Genomic DNA, 26278 nt, shown 5'->3' with positions numbered 1-26278 from the left:
CAAAGTGAGCTCTAGCTGGCTCACAGGGAAATAACTCCATCTTCTTTGTACCTAAAGTACAGAATTTAAATCAGTCAAAGCCGCTCTGTTGATCCTGAAGGTCCTGAAAGGCATCACACTGTGCTGCTTTACTTTGCTTCAGGACATGGAACAGGGTAGACAGCTGCAAGTGCTCCCTGCCCTTCCCCAAGCCGCTGAGCCCCTTGCCGTGTGTGTGACACTGACGCTGTGCCCTGTCCCCCTCTCTTGCAGGCGGTATTTCAGATGCAGTCAGTGAAATGCCTTAAGTGTCAGGAGGAGAACCGGGTGGTGTTACCGTGCCAACACGTGGTGCTGTGCGAGACGTGCGCTGAGAAGGGCGAGTGCCCCATCTGCCACCCCAACAGGCCCCACTCCCTGCAGTCGTGACCTCCCGAGGACACTCCTTCTGATCATATCCTATAGAACTTTTTAACTTTATACATACGTACATATATATGTATGTGTATATATATATATGTATATATGTGTGCGGATGGGTGTGGCTGTGCACGTGTAGGGACGTGCACACACACACGCACATGCACACATGAAAACAGAAAATTAGTTGCAGAGCACTTTTTAATATTTTACATCCCGTATCTAAACTGCCCCTCACCCGTGCCCCACTAATTCTAACTCTTGATGAACTTTGAGAGCTGTTTTTAATACAGATCAAAGGGCCATTTGCAAAGAGTCTGTGTTTCTCCTCTTTTCTATTTAGGTGATAACAAATTTTTGACTATTTCCAGAAGGACTTAGAGTGGGCAAGAGGGGCTTCCACGTGCTTTCCAGAGGAAGAGTTGAGATCACAGGGAGGATCGAGGTGGATTGAAATGACTTGCTCATGCCTTCGGTCCCCCTGCTCTTTCACTGACCCAGCTTGGTTAAAGCCGTCCTCCCTGATGGGAGCTCTGCCAGGCTCCTGCCTGGAGGGCCTCACACTGCCCATCTCTGAATGTGCAGGAACTTTGTCTGTCATTTAATCAGCAAAGTTCACTTTTTAAATTTTTTTACGCTCTTTGTATATTTGTATGAAAAGAAGAAAAGAGGGAAAAAAAAAATATTTATATTGGACCTAGAGCAAGCCAAGCCCCAAAATTCAGTGACCAATGTTCACTTCTGATGCAGCCAACATGTTCCAAGTCTGAGCAGCCTTAGAAGTATTGCCCTTGGGTGAGCCAAAGCCCTTTATGAAGGAAATTTGGATGCAGAGGTTAGTTCTCTCCGGGCACCCCTTTGTCTGGTGGCTGTCCAGAGACTTTTTACTGTTTCAGACCAGATTAGTTTTGTTTTAGCCACAGGGACCTGACTCGTAGTCACTGCTGAAGTGCATGAACCAATTCCAGATAGGCTGAGGACATTTTTGTTGCCTGTATCAGCAGCTCAAGGGGGGTTTGTGGATTGCTGGCTCCAGAGATCCTTGTGCTGGAGATGTGTGGTGACAGAAATAGTCCAGCAGGACAGAGAAATGCCACCAGCTCAGACCTGCCCAGCAGCTGAGCTTTCCTGTGACTTTCCCTACCAGCATGTCCATTGGATTTTTACATCAGGTGGATTGCAGTAACCTGCTGGGATCTCAACCAAAAGGCCACTCAGTTGACTAAACATTTTTATTTTGCACAGGGATGGTCCTGTGCTGCCCCTCCGTGACCTGGAAAAGCACTGGAACCTCCAGCTGCCCACTATTGTAGGAAAACTGAATTTTTACCAGAGCCTCTCAGAAAGCTTCATATTTAATACAAACACATAATTAGGTTTGCTTCCATAATTCCACCTTTCCTCTCCATGGAAGGGGTTAATATGCATTCCCAGATGATCTCTTAAGTGCAGCTCTGTGTAGTTCTTTTTTATGTTTTCCCATTAACTTGTTTTTGGGTTTTTTGGTAAAAATGCTTTTTTTCCATGTGTATTTTATTGTAACTAGCATCAGGTTTTTTAATTTTTTTTAATGGAGAGACACTGTTGAGTGACTATTGTGGCTATGTTGTTTGGTTATAGCCTTTGAATGTCTGTGCCATGGGGCAGCACATCTGCCTTGGTCTGATCTTAAGGAAAGACCTTTTATTAAAATACATGAACATTTCTCTTTTTTTTAGGAAAAATAAAAAATAAAAAAAAAATTAAAGTGGGGGGGAGGAGGAGGAAAAAGCCCAATTAAGAAAAAAAAATACTAAAAAGGTTTTTTTTTGTAACTAACTTAAATCATAGGAAATAAACTCTTGAATCAGGTCTTTAATATTTATAAGCAGCAGAGCTGATCAGCCCGTTTTTGGCTATGGTTTGTAACACTTTTTATGAGCATGGGGGTTTCTCTGCTCCTCCCTGGGGGCTGCTCAGGGGTGATGCTGCCTTTTGCCCACCCTCTTTTTCCAGATCTGTCCAGCACCAGCTCCGTGACTCCACCAGGGAATCCCTCCACATGGAACTTATCCCCTGAGCTCAGCCTGGGCTGTCTCTGTGGGACTTCCAGTCACGGGGTGATGCAGGACTTGGGGGGTTAAGGGGAAAGAGCTGTTTGCCCCCAGTTTCCCTGGGGTACAAGGAAAAATTTCTGGCCAGAGAAAATGTGTTTTTCCCTTTTGAGTAAAACAGTTTCTCTGTTTTAAAACTTATACTGAAGGACCAAAGAATTCAGAATTTCACCTGTTTGTGGCCCTTAAAATTTAACTTTCCATTGCCACACTGCACTCATGGCAGAGCAGCCTGAAGGAATTAGCACTAGACCCTTCCCTTGCCCCCACCCCAACCTCTCTCAGCACTCTCTTTGCACAAGCACATAGATTTTCTCACTTTCCTCTGGTTCTTGAAGAAACACTTCCTAAATTTAGGTTTCTATCTATTTGTTTGCTGCTTTAAAAAAAAAAAAGGAGAGGAATATTGAAATGTGAATTTATATTCTTAAGCATCAGATGGAAAAGAGAACTTCATCTTTGCATATTTTGTGAATGTTCTGGTGGGCCATTTAAAGACAATTTCTGAACCAAATGAGGTGGGAGCAGGAGGAAGGAGCAGCATTCCTGACCCACTCCAGCAGTTGTTGCTGCCTGCTCCGTGCAGGAAGGACAAACCATAATCACAGCACTGCAGTTGAGGCTTGAGAGTCTGTGATCAGCTTTTGTGTGGTGTAAAAAGAGCTGAAATAAACCTGGTGCTAATAAGTGTAGCCCCTGTCACGTACTGTCAGGCTTCCTTCTGAAGCAGGAACTCCCTTTACAGGACACACAGTAACACAGCAGAGCTGAGGGGGCTTCAAACAAATAAAAGTGGGCTCCACACAGGGTTCCTGGGGGAGCAGCCCAGCTGAACAGCCCAGACCACGTCTGGGTCCTGCCCCCTCACACAGAGTCCTTGCATAATGACATTTTCCTCCCCAAATTTTTGGGAGTTTCAGGAGAGCTGACCTGGGTGATGAATTGGGCAGGTCAGACACTTCTGAGTTGAGAGCTGGGGGAAGGGAGTTGTGGTTGTGTTGTGAAACCACAGCATCCTAAAGGTCAATAAACTTGTACATTATTACGGAAAACCAACCCAAAGCAGGTGGCTTGGGACAACAGGAGCCTGGGTAGATCCAGAGCAACAAGCAGGGTTGGAGCTGCAGGTGAGAGCCAGGAGCTGCAGGATGTTGGCATTTTGGGCTAACAGGACCACTTTGAGCTCCTCTCCAGCCTTAGGTGCCTGCTGTGGCACGGGAGGGACCCGGCAAGGCTCTCAGAGCTGGAGCACATTTCCTAAAGCAGATCCCTCCCCTGGGGGGGTCCCTGCAGCTGATCCCCTGCAGAAGGGTTTTACACTTTTGTTCATCTCTGAAGCTGAACCTGAGCCACTGGCAAGGCTTGTGCAGCTGAGACAATGAAGAGAATTCCTTACCCTGGGAGGAAGCCCATAACACTGAATGGACTCAGTCACCCCTTGCTGTTCCACCAGTCTCTGAACCTCCTCTCTTCCTCCTTTTCCCCTATCTGAGAAGGAAGAATATTACCAGTGTTTTCCTCCAGAGTTATAATCCTTGGAGTGATGGCCAACAGCAAAATAGATGTTACTGATGTAAAATCTAGTATTTTAAAGGTGAAGTATTCCTGCAAAGTAGTGACTGCATTGGAGAGATTTCTGGGGCTTCCCCACTCCGTAGCTTCCAATGTTAAAACAAAATAAATACAGTATACGTTTTAAAAAAATAATAATAATACACACTGCAGTATTTCTGGTGGCAATTCTTGCCCAGTCCCTTCCCTGCTTTCCCCAGGAGGAAGGGCACTGGGCAGAGGCGCCCCTAGTCCGTGTAGAAGTTGGCAGAATGGTGATCAGTGGTGTAAAACGTGTTGTTGATTCCATGTATAGAACTGTGATTTCAGCTGTCGTTCTCTCGTACTCTGTAAATATGTGTTTTGGCTGTCGGAAACCTGGTTTAGACTCTTTTCTTGGCAGAGTGAATTTGCATGTGGGGCTGGAAAGAACTCAATCTGTGTCACAGTTTCCAAGGGCAGGATGGATTTTTTTTTTCTTTTTTTTTTTCTTTTTTTTTTTTTTTTTTTTTTAGAGGACAATAAATTTTTATTTTTTTGCTAAGAAAAAAACTACAAACTGAAGCGGTGTGTGCGTGTGTGTGTGCGCATGCGTGCCCGGGTGGATGTGCAGCCCCAGGCTCTGCTCTGGGCCTTGGGAGGGTGGAGAAATCTGGGCTTTGGAGCCTTCAAAACAACAGATCTGTGGCAAATTTTCACACAACCAAGAGTAATTTCACTCTGAGCTCCCCTCCGTTTTCGGGGTGTTGCAATTCACTTTCCTGGTGGAGGCATAGTGAAAGATGGGGAACATCAATGCAATGCTAAGGTGGGGCAGAGACCCCTTTGGAGGTGGCAAATCAAAATATTTCTCACCCAAATTCTTGGTCTGGACATGGATTTATGTCCTGGAAGAGCCAGGCTGGGCAGAGCTGAGCTGTGCCTGCACAGTGTTTTGTGTGTTGGCACCCAAAAGAGCACACCCAGCCTGTGGATCCAAAAATTACCTGTTAATTTTAGTCTAATTAATGCTTCAAAGATGTATCAACCACTTCCCATTAGTCCAATCACAACAAAAATCTGAATGGGCCCATTTGTATTGCAGATTTTTGGTAACACAATAAAATCAGTAGATCTAAATGCCAGCCCCTTCCCTCTTGTGTTCTGGCCATCTGCCTGTGTCGGGTCCTTGACCAGGATTAGGAGGACGATGATGGAGATTTCTTCCTCTCATCATTCTTGCATTTGCTAGGAGCTGGTTTTTGTGTGCTTCAAGCCTTATTTTTTAATGCTTGGGCTGTTCTCCACCTCCATGGCGCTAGCTGTGCTCTGACTGATTAAGGTTTATTAGTCTTTCTCTGTAAAAGGTGGGATTTCTTTTAGGGTGGGAGAAGACACACACAAGTGCCTGGAGCTGAGCAAAACTGAAGCTAAAACACCTTGAATAATACAGTGCAAGCAATCTCAAATGAGAGGTCAGCCCGTGCCACCTGCTCCCTGGGACATGCCTGCTGGTGCCAGCCCAGGGCAAGGTGGGACACAGTGATTTTTATAAAAACAGCTAAAAATGAGCTGAGACCATATTCAAACCTCCAGCCTCGTGTAGTGAACCTTGTAATGAAGTGTGAGGTGCCAGCTCCAGCTGAGCTGCGGGGTGCTGGACCTGGCTGAAATGACACCCACCGCAGTGTCCCCACACTCCCAGACCCAGCTCTGGAATATTATTTCTCTGCACTGCAACCTAAGCCAGCAAATGGCTTCCTTGAGAGCCTGCAGCGCCTTAATCCCTCCTGCTGTGGGCTCTGTCACACAGACACCAAAGGAGCTTTTTTCTTTTCCCACCCCCGCATCCAGGATCTGACCTGAGCTGACCCAGCGGCTGCTCTGCCCACCGAGGGAGCAGCTGGTGCTCAGGCACCCGGGAGGGGGATGCTTTTAATTCCCTGGTCCCTGGCAGCTCCCAGGGACCTGCTGCAGCTCAAACACGGCCATCTCCCTGCAGGGTGGGGGTAGAGGGAGCTCCAGGTGTGTAATTAGTACTAATTGCAGCAAAAACAAGCTCAAAAAAACCCACCAAATTGTTACAACCACCTGCATTGCATTTTTGCTGTCATACTGTCACCCCACGTGGATACACCCTGCAGGGCTTCCCACCAATTCCAGAGGGACCCAGGTCCCTGGCACAGGCTGGGAGTGATGCCAGGGACCTGCACCCCATGCCTGGACTGTCAGCTGCCCAAAATGCCTCCTGGTTTGGCTGCCAGGGCTGTGATGCTCTTGATTGCTGCAAGATCCCAGGCTTCCAGGAGGTAAAATTGGTGGTAAAATTACAAAAAACCCAAAACCAAACACACAACAGCTATGCACATTTTAAAAAAGGAGAAATTCAGCAGCTCCCACCAGATCTCAAATGCCTTGTCCCACCCCACTGTGCTGCTCCCAGCACAGGGCCACTGCCCCAAAGCACACAGCCCACGCATCAGCTTTGTGGCTTTTCATGTAAAATAAGAGGCTTAGCCACAAGAAAATGAGGGGGGAAAGAAATTTAAAAAATTAAAGAAAAATAAAAAAAAAATGAAGGCAGGTTTGGCCATGGCTGTCTCCAGCCTGAGTCAGTCATGTTGCAGACAGGAGGGCTGGGGACACGGTCAGGAGATGCAGCACTGGCAGTCACAAGCTCCAGAGGGACAGACAGGGACAGCCACACTTCCACATCCCTCGTGTAGTGTTACTAGTCCAGGCAGGCAAAGAAATCCCCCGGAATCCACCTGCCCACCCTCCCTGGCTCATGGGAGCGTTGATGCCGAAGGTGGAGGTGAGTTGGGTCAGGCACAGGGACCCCTCTGTCCCCACACCCCCTGCAGATGGTTCTCAACACCACAGAAGTCCCGGGACCCCTCCTTCCAGGGCATCTTCCTGCCCCTCCTCACTCTGTCTCCTTGGACTGCTTGGCTCGCTGCTTGCGGAGCTTAACGAAGGCCTGAGCTTCTTTGTCCCTTTTCCTGGACTCCAGCAGCTGCAGGATCTCATCTGCCAGAGAGGAGGGCGGTAATGGTGGGAGCTGCTCCCCACAGCCCCCTCCCCACCCTGCAGGGGCTCCACGTACCCGTGGGCTTGGGGTGGGTGAGGGGGAGCCGGCTCTGGGGCACCCGTCCCATGTCAGCCTCGTCCTCCTCGCTGCCGAGGCCGGGCAGGTGGCACAGGGGGAAGAAGGCTTCGCCCTCCAGGTCGTTGGCCCCCAGCACATCATAGTCAAACACGGTCAGCAGCAGACAGGCCCCCTCCTGCCGGCACTTCTCGGGGGGGATCAAGCTGCACCAGGGCATCATCAATCACACCCCGTCCCCTCGGTGCCAGCCTGCCGTGCCCCATGGGCCCCAGACCAGCCCCACAGCGACCCGAGCCCCCCGGGGCCCCAGCACAGCCCCACAGCGACCCGAACCCCCCGGGGCCCCAGCACAGCCCCACAGCGACCCCAACCCCCCGGGGCCCCAGCACAGCCCCACAGCGACCCGAACCCCCATGGGCCCCAGCACAGCCCCACAGCGACCCCAACCCCCCGGGGCCCCAGCACAGCCCCACAGCGACCCGAACCCCCATGGGCCCCAGCACAGCCCCACAGCGACCCCAACCCCCCGGGGCCCCAGCACAGCCCCACAGCGACCCGAACCCCCATGGGCCCCAGCACAGCCCCACAGCGACCCCAACCCCCCGGGGCCCCAGCACAGCCCCACAGCGACCCGAACCCCCCAGGGCCCCAGCACAGCCCCACAGCGACCCGAACCCCCCGGGGCCCCAGCACAGCCCCACAGCGACCCGAACCCCCCGGGGCCCCAGCACAGCCCCACAGCGACCCGAACCCCCCGGGGCCCCAGCACAGCCCCACAGCGACCCCAACCCCCCGGGGCCCCAGCACAGCCCCACAGCGACCCGAACCCCCCGGGGCCCCAGCACAGCCCCGAACCATCGCGGCTCTTTGGGGTGCAGGGGCTGAAATCCCTGGGCACAGGCGGCTCCTGGAGCAGCAGCCCCATGGCAGAGGCCCTGCTGAAGCCTGAGGGGCTGCGGGGAGTGGGGGGGCCCGGGGGGTGTCAGCCCCTACGTACAAGTCGAAAGCTTCATCGAAGAGGGGGTGCAGCTCGTTCCTCTTGCACTGGGTGGTCCGGGCCACCACCTCGGGGAACTCGTGCCGGGGCTCCAGGGTGAGCTGCACGAAGGGGTCGCTGGAGCCTGGTGGGGTGCAGACATCAGCCCCCTCCCCTGGCCCCTCTGCACGGATGAACCCAACCGGGGGGGCTTGGACACACCGGGGTGGCTGCAGGGGGGGGGTCAGGGCATCCTCACCGCAACCCCGGGCTCCTGGGGGGTGCGGGGACATCCCTAGCCCTGGCCGCACAGCCATCGGCCAGGGGCGGCTGCAGGAGGAGTGACCTCTCCTGGAGAGCTCCCCGAACGGCAGCCCGACCGGCAGAAGGTCGCTGCTCACCCCCGGAGTGGTTTTTTATCTGCGGCTGGTTTGCATGATGAAGAAAAGCCGCCTGCCCTGGCTGCTGGCGTGTGCCACAAACAGTGGGATGTGGGTCCTGCATAGTCCTGCCTGCCACATCCCACCGCAGCACCCAGGACCACTGCAATAACCCCTCTGTTCCCACAAATCCACCTCCTTGGACAAAAAAGCAAATCAAGAGAGAGTCCATGCGTTGCCAGCATCTCTCCTGACTGGGGCATACGGGGAGCAGGGACAGGGGCCGTGGGGCAGTGTGTCTCCCCTGCCCACACACACCCACCATCAGAGTCCAGCGGGATGAGGTTGGTGGCGTTGAGCACTTCCACACGGAGTTTCTGCTCCGAAGGCCGGTACAGAGCTTTGATGGTCACGGCCCCGTACTTCTCTGAGCTGGTGTCCAGCTGGACAGTGGGGTACAAGGATAAAGGTGCTGTCCTTCATCCCCATCATGGAGGGGATGCACAAGGTCTGGCAGAGGCTCAGCAGGAATTCTGGGGTACCAGGGTGTGCTGGAATCCTCTGGGATGAATTGAGCCTCCTCCTGTTCAACACTGTGCAAACCCTGCTCCAACAGCCCCAGGACTGGGAGGGTGGTGGGGAAATCCCACATTTCCACAGGCAGGGCCTGTGGGCAAGGGTGGGATGTGGGAGGGGGCTGGGGGCACCATCCAGACTCCTACCTGCTGCTGGATCCTGTTGCTGAAGTATTTCTGGATGAGTTTGCGGCTGGTGGCGGAGCAGAGAGCCAGGTGAGACTCCAGCCTCTGTGGGAGGGTGTGAGGTGATGCTCAAGCACACGGACAGGTCCACAGCCCGGGGATGTCCTCCCTGGCATCCCTTCCTCCCAAAGCAACCCACAGGGACTCCCATCCCCGTCTCCATACCTGGAAGGCTGCACTGTGGAGGGTCTCCAGCGGCAGCCCGCAGCCCTCAGCGTGGAAGCACAGCTCCAGGCTCTGGGGACAAGGATGCTGTCAGCCACCAACCAAACCCCTGTCCTTGCCAAGGACCCCTCTGCCTCCCCTTGGTACCTTCAGGGCACAGAACAGCCTCTGGCAGTGCTGGAACGAGGGCACCTGCGGCCCCTGTGCTGCTGAGAGCACGGACAGGGTGTGCTGCCACAGGAGAGTGAGGAGGCTGCAGGGGAGAGGGAGGTTGTGAGCAGGATCCAGGGGCTGGGCTTGGGGATGGTCTCCAGCTGAAGGGCTTTGCAAAGCCCCAGAAGGAAGTGCCTCATCCTGCCAGCCCCAAAGTGGGATGGACCCAAACCCCATGGAGCTGAGGGGATGCTCCTGCCCAAGAGATGGTGACACTGGTGGCCTCTGCCACAGTGCATCCCAAGTGCCCTGGTCACCTTTTGAAGTTCTCCTGGACCAGGTGCTCGTTGAGGTACTGCAGCTCCGACTCCAGGAACTTCATGAGTGGGATGATGGACTGCAGTGAGAGGAGAGGGGCACTGGGGAGGGCAGGGGGGGGTATCCAGCAGGACACAGCAGGCCAGGCAGGATCCCAGAGGGGCTCCTTCCCACAGAACACGGGCAGGCTGTGCCTGCTGAGGTCCTGCTGCTGACGTGGGCATCAAGTGCAGGCTGTGGAGGTCTGGGCCCCATCACTGGTGTGTCCTGTGCCCCAGGCATGGGCAGGGAGCAGGGATGGAGGGTGACAGAGACACCCACCAAGAAAGCAAAGGCTATCCATGGCTGTCCAAAAAAGATGGTCCAGGAGGGGCTGGACCAGATACTTACATCCTCAGGTTTCTGGGTGTCACTGGAAGATGAGAGCTCCTGGATGTGCCTGGCAATGCCCTTTTCCAGCTGCCAGAGAGAAATGCAGGAAGAGACTTGGACTTTGCCTTCTGCACCAGCCTCCCCATGCCCAGCTCCACCTTGTCTCCATCCCAGGAGCATTAGGGGCTTCAGGACACCTTGGGTGAGACTGCTCTGGGCTGGGTGAGGGCCAAGGGGCCATCAGTGGCAGGTGGTCACCTTGGTAGCCAGAGCTTGCACCACGTCCTGGACCTCGTGGTCCAGGCAGGCCACGGTGCTGTGGAGTTGGTTGTGCAGAGCGTTCTGGATCTGCTGTGGGTCGATGATGCCCCTCATGCGCTGCTCCAGCTGGGCCCAGTCCAGCTGCGACGGCAGCTTCAGCATCAGCAGCCGCAGCTGCTCGATGTTGTTCACCACGATGCAGAGCTGGGAGAGGTGGGTCTGCTCCAGGGTCCACACTCCCTGGAGCACCCCACATCCCCATCCCCATCATTATTCCCATCTCCATCCCCATCCTCATCCCTAGTCCCATCACCATCTCCATTCTCATTTTCATCCTCACCTGTGTCCCCATCCCCATCCTGCTCCCACTGCTCACATAATTTCCCTCCTGATTTTCCCAGATTATGGCTTTTCATGGCCAGCTGGTCCCTGTGGAACTCAAACTGGGGATGTCAGCTGGGTTCTCAGCAGCTCAGCTGCCTCTTTGTCCAGAAACCAGGGCCAAATCCTGCCCTTCCTGGAGCAACCAGGACAAGTTCCAGTACCAACCTTGTTGGCCGCCTCGCCCTCGTCCTGCTCGCTCAGCGACAGAGCCTCGGCCCTCTCCTTGATGAGCTTGCAGTACATCAGGGAGATCTTGCACATGTCCTGCAGGACAGAGAGGAAACAAACGGGACTGAACCAGGCATCACGGGGACCACATCACCGTGGGGCACCGGCTCCTTCATGGAGACACGTCCTCAAGAGCAGGAGGAGGAAAATCCAGGTATACTGGTGCCCAGGTGTACAAACCTCCAGGAGATTGACCATGATCATGAAGGCTTTCTCAGGGTCTGGCCAGTTGAGCTGCTGCCAGGTTGTCACGATCTGGGCGTAGCAGGTGGACAGGTCAACGGTGGATGTGCTGTGCTTGTGATACCCGTAAGGCTTCAGCTGAGGGGCAGAGAAGGCAAACACAGCTCGTACAGAGAGATGCCAACCCAGAGAGCAGAGCTGCTCCTTCTCTTTGGGGCTCTCTGGCCCCTCATCAGCTCCTTGGATCCCAATGTCATCACACAACCACTTTGGAGAGTGGAGATGAGGATGGATGGAGCAGCACGAGCTCCCTGCTTCCCTCCATACACCCACCCAGTGTTGCTGGACCCCACTGAAGGGCAGCCTGTGGCCCCATGCCTGCCTTTCCTCCCCTCTTCAGGGAGACTGGAAGCAAAGGGGATTCTCACAGCATAGCCCAAATGCAGGGAGCTCAGATCACAGATCAGGCTGCCAGGGACACAGGGACACTGTGTGGGGCCAGGGTGGTGGGGGTCACCTGGCCCAGGGAAACAGATATTTTTATGCTTTTGAGAGAGGAGCCAGGCTGCTCCTGGGCTGCCAGTGGCACCTATGTGGTGGTCTCAGTGCTGTGAGCCAGGCACAGCAGCAAGCTATGGAGGACAGCTGGAGTGTCCCAAAGGGAGGAGGGAGATTTCTCCTCCCCACATTACCTGGTCCATCTGGATGGCTCTCTGAGCCCTCTCCAGTGTGGTGGTGTAGGCCTTCTGCAGCCACAGGGGTAACGCTTCCTCGAACCACTGGTGGAAATTGCTCAGAGCCAGAGGTCCATCCCTGTGGATGAAGGCATCATCCCTATGGATGATGTGCTGGCTTCTCCAATTGCACAGCAGCAGCACAGGACCATCACCCCTCCTGCTCTCACACCAATCCCACCCAGAGATGAGCCCAAAACCCTCCTGGTGATGCTCCCATTGACACCAACAGCCTGCTCTGCCTGGTGTGCAATTAGTGATGTAGGTGAGTGGGAAGGATCCAGAGATCCTCTCAGTTAACTGCTCGATCCCTCCCTCTGGCAGCTCTCCTCTCTCAGGAGGAGAGAGCTCTCATACCTGTTTGGGAGGGAGTCCCTCATCTGACAGAGCTCCTGCAGTTTCCTGTAGAGATCAAAGAGGCTCTCGGCTGTGGGTCTGGACATGCTGCTGTCAACCTCGTGCAGCTGCTCCTGGACGTGCTCCGCAACCTGGATGGGAGCAAGGGCAGGGGACACACACTGAGGTCCGGCCAGGAAGGCTCCTTCTGGAGCAAGGTCAGCTCAGGGGACTCCTCTTCCTTTTGGGTGGCATTTGAGGAGATTTGTTGGGTCAAACAGTCCCCAGAGTCACCCTATGGGCACACAGGGAGAGAGGGCGAGTTTCTCTCACTCCCCTTCCAGCCTTGCAGCAAGCAGGTGCCACCTGAAGGGTGGCCAAAAACCTCAGCCTGGCTTTAGGCTTTAGTCCCCTGAGGGCAGAGCAGCCCAGGCTTGCTCACCAGGCTCTCCAGCTCCAGGTAGGCAATGGAGAAGATATTCAGCTTCAGGTTGCTGCAAGAGAAAAATGCAGAGTCAGGAGCCTGCCAACCCCAGCCCAGCAAAGCCTGCCCAGCAAAGCCTGCCAGGCTGTGTCCTGGGTGAGGACAGCACAGCTGCAAGGGGCAGAGATGGGACCAAAGATCCCATCTGTGCAGCCCAAGGGCCAAGGAATGAGGCATCAAAATGCCCTGTCACTCCTGATCCCAGGGAAGATGGATGGGGGTGAGATTGAGCATTGAAACCTACGTGCTGAACAATTTATTCCAGATCTTTTGGCACTGCTTGAGGTCTTCTATCACCTCCTGAAGGAGCTTGGACAAGGCCTTGCTATTCTCCTCTATGCTCTGCAAAGGAAAGAACAGCTTGTTTTGGATGCTCAGACATTTTGAGGTGACTTTATCATGTCAGAGGGACAGAGATGGGAACTGACCTTCACCATGGGCTTGAGGTGCTGCTTCTGCATGTGAAACCACTCCGTTGTGCCTGACTGCAAGAGAGGAGTCCTGGTGGGATGGCAGGGAAGCAGGAGGAGCAAAGCCAGCTCTGTCACCCCCTTCACTCTCCCTGTGCCCTGGGTGAGGTGAGAACCACAGGCAGGGACCACCAGGTTGAAGAGGGGTGGGTATTTCCCATGCCAGGGTGATCCACATGGATTTGTTGAGGTGTGGGCATTGGGCAGGGATGGAAGGAAAGGGAGAGCCACAGGGTCCCACCTTGCAGGGATTGGGGTGGGTGAGACCCCCAGTACCTTCAGAGCTGTTGAGACCATCTGGGTGAGGTCAGGGCTGGGTGTGCACAGCTCATGGAAAGCTTTTGTTTTGCACATCTGGACGAGGACCCTGCAAAGTGAGAACCTCAAGTGAACCCAGCACCTGCCATGAGAAACAAACACTCCTTCCCTCACAGACCCTGCCCAAACAGCGTTCCCTTCCAGCAACAACCGCCACAGGGAGCCCAGGATGAGGGATGGCACAGGATGAGTGTCACAGCAGCCCAGATGGGGACAAAGGGCTCACACTGAGTCTTGCTCAAGCTCAGGGGCTTGTCCATCTCAGTGGCCAAGCCACAGGACCCCACATGCAGCTGGCAGCAGTGACCAACTCACCGGAGCAGGGACTGGAGCCTCTCCTTGGACCTCGGGACAGAGAGGGGGAAAATGATGCGGAACCTACGGATGAGGGAGACCCCGTAGGTCAGCAAGGACTGGAAGGACTCGGCCAGCTCTGCGTTCTGGGGAGAAGAAAGGAAACATGCACTATCCTCCTCAGTGACAGGCAGATGCTGGCTGGACCATGGCACCTGGTGCTCCCATTCCCTTCCAGCCTGCTCCAGGGATGGGAAAAAACCCCCTGATGTCTCTGGTAGCTTCTCCCTGGAGGGACTGAACTGAGCTTTGTGCTTAAACCTCATTGCTATGCATGGAAAATTCAGTGTCTCAGCAGGGTGCAGGGATGCTCTGGGAAAAGCTGAAAAGGCTGTGAGAAGCAGAAATTGGGTCATATTTAAGTTTTGCAGGGGGTTGTGATCAGAGGTGGGGGAGGGGATGTCAGTGCAAAGGGTAAGGGGTTCTCCACAGAGGGGGGAACAAAGCACTGGGAAATGCCCTCCAACACCCTGGCACCCCTGTACCCCACAATCTCCTGCCCTTCTTGCAACACAGGAGGGTTCCCAGGGGAGGAGAGGCTCTGGGCTGGGTGCCTGGGACACCTTTCCCTGATCTCTGCCCCACAGCGGTGCTGGAGCCCCCTCACCTGCTCTGGCTTCAGGCGCTCCTGCACCCACCGGTACTCGATGCTGGTGATCTGGTGGAGGAGGCAGCTGCTGTTGAACTCCAGGCTCTGGTAGAGTTTGCTGTAGGCCAGCCACTGCCTGGGGAGGAGGAAGGGCTGGGCTGAGCCCCCGGGGGCTGGGGGCACAGAAGCCAGCCACAGTCACAGCTGGGGTCACAGGGGTGGCACCCAGGTGTCCTGGGGACAACACCTGAGCTCATGGGACAGACCAGCTGTGGCAGAGGGTCCCAGGAAGGCCCTGAGTGCTGCACCGGGGTGCTCTGGGTGCGGGGCACTCACGCCATGTCCTGGTGGAAGTCAGAGAGGTCCTTCTGTGTGGCGTGCAGGTAGAGCACGGTGCTGGCGTGGCTGCTCAGCTCCCCATCCCAGGACGTGCTGCCGGCCTGCCAGGAGGAAAAGGGAGGGGCAATGTGTCCTGGAGCACGACAGGGAGAATGAGGACAGGCACCAGGGTGGGGAGGGGGTGTATGTGCAGGAGTGGGAGCCCTGGAAGGATGCCAGGCGTCATCCTGACCCTCATTCCCATCAGTGTGTCGGGGTGTGGGCTGCAAAGGAGCCCTCCCCCAGCCCAGCTGCTGGAGGGCTGCTCCTGGTGCTGGTGGTACCTGGTGCTGGAGGATCTCGTGGGACACCAGCTGCTGCAGGAGGTGGCGGTGGACGGTGTAGCTCGGCTGTGTCCGGCTGCTCGTGGTGGCCCTCTGGAAAGAGACAAGGCAGAGAGAGCCATCACCTGCCTGGACACACAGGGACACTGTCACAGTGGGGACACAGCACCCAAAAAGAGGGGCTGGAGAGCCAAGGGCTGCAGGTGCCCCAGGAGCAGGGTCCTGGTGCTGACACAGAGCTCAGGGGAGGGTCAGCACCTGCAGACCCTGGTGCTGGCACCTGTGAGCCCCAGACAAGCCCCAAGGGACAGGCAGCTGTCCCATCCTGCCCAGGCAAAGGGAAAGGACCCCTTTCCACATCCCATCCCACCTTCTTGTGCGTGAGTAGGAACTGCAGGTGGCAGTGCCCCCGCTCGGGGTAGGTCTCTGTCCGTGGCTCCAGCTGGTACCACTGGTCACTCCAGCAGTGCAGGTCCTGCAGGCACACAGGGACAAAGGGGCAGCCCTGGGCAGCCTCCCCAGGAGGAGGATCTCATTCAGAGACCAGGGGATCTTCATCCCGCGGCGTTAATGGGGCAGGGACATTCTGTGTAGGGTTAAAAGCACAGGCTGTGCAGTGACTGTGGTGGGGTGACTGCGGCACAGGGAGGGAGCTGAGGTCAGTTTGTGGCTCTGGAGGGATCCTGGCTGTGCTGCCGCAGGGAAGGGACCCTGCCCGGCTGCCGGGGGTTTAACCTGGAGCAGGGCAGGCACCCGGCGCTCACCTTCAGCCGAACCACCACGTTCCCCAGGAAATCGTCCTGCCCCTTGTCTTTGCGAGCATCTTTAAAGATCCTGGAAGGAACAGACGAAAGGGGGTGGGAAGGTATCCTGCAGCTGTGGAGCAGGGTGACACAGACCTGCCGCACTCCTTTCCTCCGTCCAAAGGTGATTTTTATAATCCAGCAGGCAAATAAGCATTTTCTAGCCCAGATTTCCTGAGCAGCCCTGGGGCCACAGCAGCACCAACCTTTTGAGGCCGTGGAGGTCCGTCAGCTCCCCCAGCTTGTGCCGCATCGACTCCACCACGTCCGAGTCCCTGCGCAAAGCGGGGAAAGGGGGAAATCAGGCGATGGAAAAACAGAGCAGAGAGTTGCAATGACATGGAGAAGGGAAAGTACAGGAACAGGGAAGTGGCAGGACTGAGGCCACCCCCAAACCCAGCCCAAATCTGTCAGCACGTGGCTTCTCTCCATAAATGAAACCGGGGTTTAGGACCAGGCCGAAACCAGGGTTTAGGACCAGGCCTAAACCAGGCCTGGGCACAGCCAGCCTGGGATTTCTCTGCTGGCACAGGTCACATCCTGCACTGCTCCACACAAAGTGATGGGGAAAGGGGTTCCCAGCTGGCTTCTGGCCTCTAAAAAAGCTGCAGATTGAATCCCAGGAGGCAGGACACCCTGGGGGCAGGGTGGGGGTCACTCACCACATGTCCAGGTGGAAGCTGGCTGTCTCCACGTCTTTAAACTCCCTGCAAGGCACCAGGGGATTTTGTTACTCGAGGAACATTTGAGTGGTGAACCCCCATCCACAGCTGAGAGCCTGGCCATGCCCTGCATCCCCGCAGAGGGCAGAGCCAAGGGGTGGGGTGGGGGATTACAGGATGAAGGTCTCGTTCCACACTGGGCTGAGGGTCTGTTTTATCACTTGGGTGCGATGGATTTGGTCCTCGGGGATGAGGTCCTTCACCACAGCCTTCGTTCTCTTCTTGTGGTCAGGGTGGGCTGGTTCCTGGCCCCTGGCCTGGATGCCCAGCAGGCAGTATGGGTCACTGAGCCCTGTGAGGGTGAAGGTGTGGGAATTCCACTCGGGAGCAGCAGCTGCCCCTCTTCCCACGGGACACCCACACATCTCCACTTACCGCTGACATCTTTACCCAAAATTCCCTTGGCTTCCTTCACAGTGGCTTTCAGGCAGTAAATGGGGCTCTGGGAAAATGAAAAAACAGCTATTAATGTGTGGGGTCACCAACCCCGTGAGGAAGGCTCAACCCTGCAAGAAAGGATGGGGTCAGAGCAGGACCCTGCCATCAGCTCCCACCCAAGCAGTGACAATGCCAGAGCACCCCAAATCCCAGTCACAGGGGCTCAGAGGCACTGCAGCCCCCCAGCACCAGCCCAGCTGCACACTGTACCTCCAGCTCCATGACCTGCTGCATGATCGCACTGTGCTCCTCCGCGTCCATGCCAAAAGCCTGTGTGGATATTGGGGCTGGTGATGGATGCTGCCCTGTTAACAGGGGCTGGAGAGCAGCCAGGGGCTTCCCTCTGCTCCCTGCAACCAGCCCAAGGGGAGAGGAAAGCGGCACAGTCCAGCAGGAAGGGTGGGGACCAGCTGAAATCTCTCAAGGGAGAGAGGGAGAGCCTTCTTCCCACCATCCCCAAGATAAACTTCTCCCCAGGGTTAGTATCTCCCAACCACAGCATGCTCCCAGCCCTCTGGCTGGATGCTGCTGCTACATCTTTCATGGTGTTTGTTAAAAGCTTCCTCTGCATGACCCTGTAGGGGGCCAGAGGGAAGATTATTGGCTCCAAAGGAGCAGAGAGAAATTGTGTGTGGTGGGGGTCAGGGCAAGTTCTGCATAGGTGGGATGATGCATTTCCACATCCTGGCCCCTGGTCCAGTCCAAGCCCCTAACACATGGAAAGCCCAACCATATTCAACATAAATATTCTCCAGTTTGCAAGTAAAAGTTTGTTATTCAGCCTCCTGAGGATTTTGTGGTCTCTTGTGAACCACCAGAGTGAATCAAAGCCCCTGTAAAAACTCACTCTGTGAGCCTGGGGCATAACAAATCCCTACCATCCTCTGTAGGTGGGAGGATGGACATGTCAGGGGACAGGTTTTGGGGACCCTGTTGGGGGACACACCTTCTGCACATAGGAGTAGAGCTCCTGGGAATCCCCGATGTGCTGCTGCTTGGGCTTGCCCAGACGGTGCAGGATGGTGTAGAGAACCTCCTGGTAGAGCAGGGCCAGCTGTGGGGGGACAGTGCTGACACCTCATGTGGGGACAGCCAGCAGGGACATGCTCTGTGCACTCCCAGGATCAGCAGGATTTCCTCCTCACAGCTCCCCCAGCCCCATGCCAGCCCTGCCACCCCCTGCACCCAGCCCTGCCCACCACCACTGGCTGTCCTGGAGCTCCAGGAGCTGAGCCACGTCCCCAAAGCCCTGCAGCACTGCCACCCCCTCCAGTGCCACCAAGGGAAACCACAGTGGGGCCACGCTCGGACCTCTTCCTTGGAGAACCGGTGGGACAGATCCATCTGGGGAGAGAAGAGAAGAGATGTTTCCCATCAAGAGCGTGGTTTGAGGAGGAAATCGTGGCCAGACAGGGCAGGGCAGCCAGGATGGGGCAGCATCACCCACAGCACGAGGGTGGGATGTGACAAAGGACGCTGTGACACCCCACAGACACCCCAGGGCCGAGGGACAGTGTCCCCCATTGCCCACCAGCAGGACAGCATGGGGAACTTCACCCCCAAGCCCCATTAATTGAGGAGGGGGCTGCGAGGGTGGCAGCAGCAGCTGGGGGTGACCCCCAGGAGGCTTTAAAAGCCAATCACCCACCTCTCACCCCCCAGAGCCACTCACTCCAGCAGGCTGGAGAGCAAAGCAGCCGAGGGACAGGGCAGGGGGCCAGAGCACCGTGAGGAGCTCCAGGCTGGGCAAGGAGATGCCAAAATCCATCAGGATTTGGTGCACTGCTACAAATCTCTGAAAGCTGCAATGCACTGCTCATTCCCCACTTGAAGGATGGCCAACAACAGCACTGACCTTCCAAACAAGAATTGAATCTGAGCAGTGACACCGCCAGAGGAAGGGGACCAGTGTCCCTGTGCCATCTGTTAGCAGTCCTGGCACTGGAGCCTCTGGGAGCACCAGGGGCTGACACCAAAACATGTAACAGAAGTTTTTAAAATGAGTTTGGGCTTTTCTGGGCTGAGGGGAGTCGGCAGAGCATGATCCCAGCACCTGCTCATGCAGGGCTGGTAGGGATGGATGGATGGATGGATGGATGGATGGATGGATGGATGGATGGATGGATTGATGGATGGATGGATGAATCCTACCTGTGGGTCAGCCCAGGCCCCAAATTGACCTTAGGAACCCCTAACAGAAAAAAATAAACCAGCCCTGAGCTTGAACATTTGCTTATGGCAAATCTAGGGCTGGCATAATCCCCTGGCCATCTGGACTGAATTCAACCCTTCCAGCCCTGGCGAGTTTAACCCTTGAGCTGCTCCCCCCACCTTCCACATCTCTCCTTGTACCCACTGGTGGCTGCTGGGGGCTCTGGTGGCTGAGTAGCCCCCTGTGAAAAGGGGACCTGTTGCACTTAGGAGGGTCCCAGCCTGCCCCTGCCCAGGGGCACCTCCTGCTGCTGCTGGCACTGTCCTGCCTGTGCCAAGGCAAGGGGGACATGGCCCCATCCCAAATCTTTCAGCATCCCCACAGCCAGTGCTGCCCCATTGCAAGGTTGCAAGTGCAGAGGGGACAGAAAAGGGACTTTATTTCTCTGCTGCTGTTGTTTATTGCAAGACACAAGCATCTGTGCCCTGCCCAGCAGTGGGGTAGCACAGGAGGGCAGGGGGAGGAATCCCTGCTGCTTTTGGGGGCAGCTCCTTGCTGTTCCATTCTGCCCTGGACACAGGGTCTGCTCCCATGTGCACAGGGGACTGGTTAAGATAAAGCTGAGCTGAGCCACCAGGGCCTGTTCACTGCTGCTAATCCTCATGCCAAGAACCCAGCTCAGTCCAGGAGTGCTGCTTAAACCCAGGTCTGGATAGAGCCACCAGCATCAGCCCACCCCAGCAGCTGCAGCGGGGGGAGGCAGCAGGGACGGGGGCTCTGGGGAGGGAGGACAAGTCCCTGAGTGGGGACCAGAAGCAGGACAGATCATCCAGCAGCCCTGGGCAGAGCTGTGGGTCCCTTCCCACGGGGACAGACGTGGGGGCCCAGAGGAAGCTGGTTGCTTTGGGATGGCCTGGAGCAGGTTTTGGGGGAGCTGCCGGCAGCAGAGAGCCCAGAGAGGCTGGGAAGTGCTGGGAAACCACAGCCGAGCCCAGAGGGGACCTCAGCGGGGGCACAGAGCTGCAGCTGAGCCCGTGGGGTGCCCATTTACACGGGTATGGCACCCCCATCTCTCGGGCACCCCCAGCCTCGCTCCCCTTTCTCTCATTCCCTTTTACAGCCCCAGCACCCAGCGCTGCCCCCGGGGTCCCCTGGGCACAGCCCCCCTGACCCTGCCTGGTGCCAGCACACCTCCAAAAAGCTCAAAGCCACCTACCTCGGGGCTCTCCTCCCCGGGGAGGGTCCCTGGGGGGCTCTCAGCAGCAGGATCCATCTCGGGGGGAGGCTGAGTGTGGGGCAGGGCTGCAGCTCTGCCTGGAGCTGTGTTCTCCCCCACAGCCTCTCTCGCTCTCAGGAGGAAACCACAGCCCTTATCAGAGCGTGGCCATTTCAGAGAAGCGGAAACGCGCTCAGGGCTCCTGCCAGAGCACCCCGGGGACACAGACACCCCAACCCTGCACCCACAGCCACCAGCTCCACATGGCACACATGGCATCACACGTGGGACGTGTCACATCCAGCCCCTGCCATCACTCATGAGCCAGGAATTGGAGAGAAATAGTCCTGAGAAGGCAAAGCCCAGCAGGGGAAGGGGTGATGGAAAGGATTAGCAGAGACACCACCAAGGATCTGGGCTCTGATGTGTCTTTGGGATCCGTGGTGCCAAGAGCAGGGGCAGGGGGTGCAGAAAGCAGGGGGTGCCTTCAGCCCTGGGGGATGGAGGGGATTTGAAGCCCCATGCAAAAGCTGCAGCATGAGAAGTCCTTGCAACACCCAGGAGAGTTGCACAAGGTTGGGCTGAGAGCAGATGCAATGAAAAGCCAAGAACAGCACTGAGAAAGGGCCTGTGACCTTTTTCCCAAACAGGCTGTCCAAAAAGAGCTGGTTACTGAGAAAAAAAGCAGAAAGAAATGACGCTGAAAGCTTGTTCTTTACCATCAGCTTTCATTTTTGTAAACACTTTATCTGATTGCAGCTTGCCAGGCCTGTCACAGAGCAGCACTCCCCTCGCACATCCCTATCAGGATGCTCTCACTGATAACAAACTGGGTGGGGGAAGGCTTGGCTGGGCATCAGGAGATGCCAGGGGAAGATCCAGTTTGCTGCTGGGTGTCTGTTGTGTCTCCAGGCACAGCTGAGAGCGGCCTGGGCTTTGGAGGAGCTGTGGAGCTGCACAAGCATTTTCTGCTCAGCAGCCTGACCCACAGCCTGGGGAAGGACAAGGACATCAGCCTGTGCTCAGTGTCACTGCTGGGGCTTGGTGTCACTGCCACAGGCCCTGTGCAGCATGGCAGTGACTCCCCAAGGGCAGGTTTTGTCTTCCTCACACCTTCCTGACCCCTGGATGGTCCAAAAGCCATTCAAAAAGATGTTTCAGATGTAACACAGGCAGCAGTGGCTCCACAGTGGGATCAGAGGTACTGTGAAGGCACTCTGGGATTTGTGCTGAATCCAAACAGGAAACCATGACCATGGAAACTGCACTGGAGAATTTGTCTCCTTAATACCAGTGAAGGAATCAGAGTCCATCAGCACAGAGCCCCACAGCATGCTGGCTCCAAGCTGGGCTGCAGGAGGATGCTGGCAGCAGCATCTCTGTGAGAGGATGAGGGCAGGCAGCCAGTCCCTTCCAGCCTTGCACTCATCCAGTCCTTTAATTGAGGCAGGTTTCACTGCTCTAATTGCTTTGAGAGAGACACAACCTCCCTTTGCCCTGGAACCCTGTAAGAGGAGGTTATAATGGCAAAAGGGGCTCCCTGAAGTTGTGGGACCAGGAGATGGAAAAAGGGTTGGGAGCAAAGGCAGGGGGTTGATGTGGGATGCAGATTTTCTTTATCCAGGACATCCAGCACAGGACTGGGACCAAGAGGGGCTGCACAGCATAAAAACACTGAATTTCCAGGAGTAGGGGGGTGCCAAGATAATCTACACAATAAAAATCCAGAGATACAGTGAGACACCAAAAAGCTGAAATGCACTCCTGAGGTTTTTCAGCCTTGTCCTCTGAGGTCTGCACAAAGCTGCTTGTTACATTTCTGCTCTCTCCCCTGTCAGGAGGGCTCTGGTAACTGTCAGAAATTCTCAGAGGTGCTTACCCAGCTCTGCCAGCCTCAGCCTTGGCTTTATCCAGCCTTTTTTCATTGGCTCACCTTGGGCAAATGGCTTAAAAGCATCTCCTCCCTTGCTGATGGAGGGGATGTGGTGGAGAAGCCGATTCCTGTCCCGTGACACACACAAATGCAGTTTATTGATCTGGGACACCAGCTCTGTGCTCCCTTGCAAAATGTTGTTAGTGGGAACTAGAGAAAAGTGCATGATGGCCTTTGGAAACCATTGCTGGCATCTTTGCTTTTAGCTTTGATTGTAAAAGCAAAATCTGGCTCTGCAAAGAGGAACTCCAGAGGTAAAGGCAGGACATGGACTCAGCATCCTGGAGCTGCTCACACCTTTCACTGCTCCTTGCCAACAAAAATTAACAGCAGTCAGGATGGCTCTTGCCTCAACCAGCACAGAGAGAGCAGCTGAAAGGGTTTAGTAATCCTCAAACCCACTTCTTTCCTCCTTGTAACACTGGAGAAATAAAACCCATTTGTAACTATGGCTAGGCATCAGGCAGTGACCCTCTGGCCAGGAGCTGGTGCCTAGGCTGGGGATGTGCAGGCTTTAGAAAGCAAAAGTTCAGCTGCAGTGTGGAAGTGTCTGTTTAAAAGCACTTTCCCCAGCAGTTCCCCAGCTGGCCACTGCAGCGTCCACAGGAAATGCTCAGGCACAGCCCGGCAGGGTGGGAGCACCCAGCTCCCATCAGAGGCCAGCACGGTCCTGGGGAAGGAATCTGTGCAGGGATCACATGGATCTGAGCCTCTGTGTGTGCCATGGGAGAGCTCTTTGGTGATCAGGTCTCAGAAGCAGCAAATATCTTTTTTTCCCCCTGGGTTTTACCAACAGCCACCTGTTCCACAAAATACCAGTGACAAAAATCACTGAGCTCCGGTATTTGCACCTCAAATTACTCCTTGTCCAGAAATCAATAAGAGAAGAGCTCCAGAATAAGCGAGGATTTCTGGTTAGTAGAGACAATCCTGATAAACTCTGATAAACTCCTGATAAAGTTCTTCAGACTGGCAAACAACTTGCAAAACATTCCAGACATCCAAGGCAGGACTTTACAAAGGGAGGGGGTTGGCATTCCACAAAACAGCCCCTGCTTCCCACGCTGTCAGTCTGCCTCCCAAAATAACCAACATATATCTGCACAATGTGGAGTGGAGCCTTACATTCCTTTCCAAAACAAGTCATCCTAAAGGAAAACCCTTTATACCTGTCCCCAGTATAAATAAAGTTCACAGTTCACTTGTGAATGGGGTTATAGCTGCTGAGAAGACAGATCTCCAAAGAACAAGCATCATCACTGTCTTTATAGGGAATCATCTTCCCCCTAAAGGAAAAGCTGCTAGGAAATAACCCTCCAGCAACATTAATAGTAGTTTATCTCCTACCTCTTGTCTTGATCCTGAAGCCACAGCCTGGCCACACTCTTATCTCTCGGATGGAGATGGACAAATAGTCACAAAACTGATTTCAACATGTCCCTCCCTCACTTCTCCTTTTAAGCACGGGGTCTGATGACTCTGCAGAAGCCAGTGGCGCCTGCCAGGCATTGGCAAAGGGGACAGTGCAGGCACCAGGCAGAGGACAGAAAGGTGGTTTCAAAATGAGAGATGTCCCTGTTTCCCCTCTTTGGGGGGTGAGGTATCTCCCTGGGACCCACTGGGTGCTGTGGGGAACGATTCCATAGCCAGGAGGGATGTCAGTCATCCCCCTCCCTGTTTCCAGTGGGGCCCCCCAGTAACTCCAGCCCTGACCCCACATCTCTCCTGAGCACTCTGGGGGCACCTCACAAAAGCTGGTGGCACCTGGGAAGGAAGTGGGGAGTAGACAGCATCTCCCTCCTCATTTGGGACATTTTAGAAGGATGTCAAGGCAAACTCCATCCCTCTGGGAAGAGCAAAGGGGACTTCCAGCCACCCACACAGGACAGAGCAGTTGTGAAAGCTTTGTTCCCCTTGGGAGCCCTGCGCAGGAGCAGAGGTTTGGCACAAGAGCTGCCAGGATGACTCTGAGGAAGTCATAGACTTTATGTGTAGACCTGGATATCCCTCATTTGCCTCACAGCACCTTGTGACCACTTAAAAATGCTTTCACCATCACTGTCATGTGCTGTCTTCACTTCCCTCTCCCAGTGAGATAATTCTGTTTCAGACACTGGATTTATCATCCCCTCACTGCAGGGACAGAGAATGGGGGACACAGATTTCAAAGGCAATTTATTTGCTGTTTTGGGGGCTGAGTTGAGAGCAGCAGGACTGACAGCATGTGCCTGAGCTGAGGATGGACCAGGGTGATGCTTGTGAAGGTGGAAGAACCCGGGGCTGACACCCAGGTACCTCCATGCCCCCATGGTGCCCATTAACCGGGTTATTCTGGAGCACAGATGCCAAATTACCGACCAGCTCCAGCACAGAGCATTCTCCCCATGGCTTTTCCACCAACAATTCTCCCCACACACTTGCTGAAGCCCCTGAGGACCCCACCAAGCTCCACAGAGCCACATTCTTGGGAGATGGGAGGAGGCTGCAGGACAGCCGCTCCCACCGCCCCCACATTCCAGAGGGACACGCCAAAACATGGAATATTATTGCAGTCAGTCTGTGCCACGGGAAGAGCCAGCGTGTCCCAGCCAGAGCCCAGCCCTCACAGAGCGAAGTACATGGAAAAGGAGGAGGAGGAGGAGACACAGCTTGAGCAGGGGAAAGGAAAAGTTTAGAAAGACAGGATTTGCTGAGCTGTAAATAGAGCCAAGCTGATACCTTTTGCTCCAGCGTCCAGACACCACAGGAATTGTGTAGGGAATGGCAGGTGGGATAGGAGGAGCCTGCAGGGAGGGTTTGCACCCTGAGGTGTGAGATCCAGCAGCCACCACTGGCAGGTACGAGCTCCTGCTCCCCTGGGCCACTTCATGTCCCGCTGGGGCCTGCCTGTCACGGTGACACAGGGCCAGCCCCTGAGCAAGGAGGGGGCTGAAATACCGGTTCCAGTCTCTTGGAGCTGACTCACTCCAAACAGGTGAGGAACACCTGCTGCGGCTGCAGAGCCTTCACTGGAATAAAGATCCCTGCACATCTCAGCATTCTGTCCCCACCCACAAACCTCACTTCTGTCACTTGGGCTTTTCTGTGCAGTTTAACCTGAAACTCCTCCTGATCACAGCCAGCCTTGGTGAAACTCACTCCAACACACCCCTGGCAGCTCTTTACAGGTGGTGGCGCTTGTGATGCAACAGGAGCTGCTCACTGGCAAGGGCGGGCAGGGCTCCTGGATGCTCCAGGAGCAGCTGGATCCAAACTCCACCACACAACTCCTGCCACCTCCAGCAGTGCTTGCAAAGGCAGTGCTGTGAGGCAGAGCTGAGGAATCACAGTGTCCATCATGTGGCAGAGGCAGTTTGACCATTCACAGCTCTGAGAATGGTGGTGATGCCTTGGGAGGTTACCTAGAACAGAGGTCTGTTTTGTCTGACTAAAGTGTGAGTTGAACTTGCTAATACTTTATAAGAAGTTCAGAGTTATACACCAACGCAGGACAGAATCTGGAAAATATGGAAGCTAAAACTTAAGGCATCATTTGGAAGTCCCTGTGATCTCCAAAGGAAGGCACACACAGGACAGGGAGGTGCTGGCCAGGGGGGCTTAACTCCAACCCCTACAACTGTTTAGTGCATTCCCCCAGCCAGAAAAAAAATAATGCATGAAGCTGGAGCACTTGAGGTAAAACCTGGGCAGAATGGTGTGGAGGAAGAGGAGGATTCTGTATCATTCTGTGTCTGGAGGCAACCCCAGACAAGCAC

The 26278-nt window shown here is 55.1% G+C and overlaps 2 protein-coding genes across 27 annotated transcripts in view; one reads left to right on the top strand and one right to left on the bottom strand.

Annotated features, from left to right (window-relative positions):
- UNK (unk zinc finger) overlaps positions 1–712 on the top strand; it is a 41137-nt gene extending 40425 nt beyond the window's left edge. For all 19 annotated transcript variants that reach the window (XM_086856740.1, XM_086856734.1, XM_086856737.1 and 16 more), the window contains one exon: positions 253–712. In XM_086856740.1, coding sequence (XP_086712866.1) covers positions 253–408 — 156 coding nt within the window. In that variant the 3' untranslated portion in view covers positions 409–712. The remainder of the gene's footprint in view (positions 1–252) is intronic.
- A 5838-nt stretch (positions 713–6550) lies between these two features.
- Positions 6551–23975, bottom strand: UNC13D (unc-13 homolog D). Of its 8 annotated transcripts, none has more exons than XR_015277901.1 (32): positions 23871–23975; positions 18534–18566; positions 18169–18276; positions 17433–17492; positions 17160–17226; positions 16899–17076; positions 16725–16769; positions 16269–16337; positions 16024–16093; positions 15630–15734; positions 15260–15352; positions 14934–15037; positions 14616–14733; positions 13970–14094; positions 13613–13703; positions 13295–13351; positions 13111–13208; positions 12825–12876; positions 12404–12534; positions 12005–12125; positions 11310–11450; positions 11067–11165; positions 10515–10721; positions 10275–10343; positions 9884–9963; positions 9561–9666; positions 9414–9485; positions 9210–9293; positions 8810–8930; positions 8129–8229; positions 7129–7334; positions 6551–7052 (listed from the first exon to the last, which is right to left on the bottom strand). XR_015277901.1 is itself a non-coding variant. In XM_023938591.2 (32 exons), the coding sequence occupies exons 2-32, from the start codon at positions 18564–18566 to the stop codon at positions 6949–6951; spliced, it is 3138 nt and encodes a 1045-aa protein (XP_023794359.2). In that variant the 5' UTR covers positions 23871–23975; the 3' UTR covers positions 6551–6948. The 8 variants fall into 8 exon arrangements, 6 of the variants coding, with proteins under 6 accessions (XP_023794359.2, XP_023794356.2, XP_086712855.1 ...); XR_015277900.1 differs by lacking the exon at positions 23871–23975 and adding an exon at positions 20591–20935; XM_023938591.2 differs by having other exon boundaries at positions 8129–8252.
- Between the last annotated feature and the right edge of the window lie 2303 nt (positions 23976–26278).

Source organism: Cyanistes caeruleus, chromosome 19, assembly GCF_971803275.1.
Source record: "Cyanistes caeruleus chromosome 19, bCyaCae1.hap1.1, whole genome shotgun sequence".
In the NCBI taxonomy this organism is placed as follows: domain Eukaryota; kingdom Metazoa; phylum Chordata; class Aves; order Passeriformes; family Paridae; genus Cyanistes; species Cyanistes caeruleus.
This window is presented reverse-complemented; position numbering and strand designations above follow the sequence as displayed.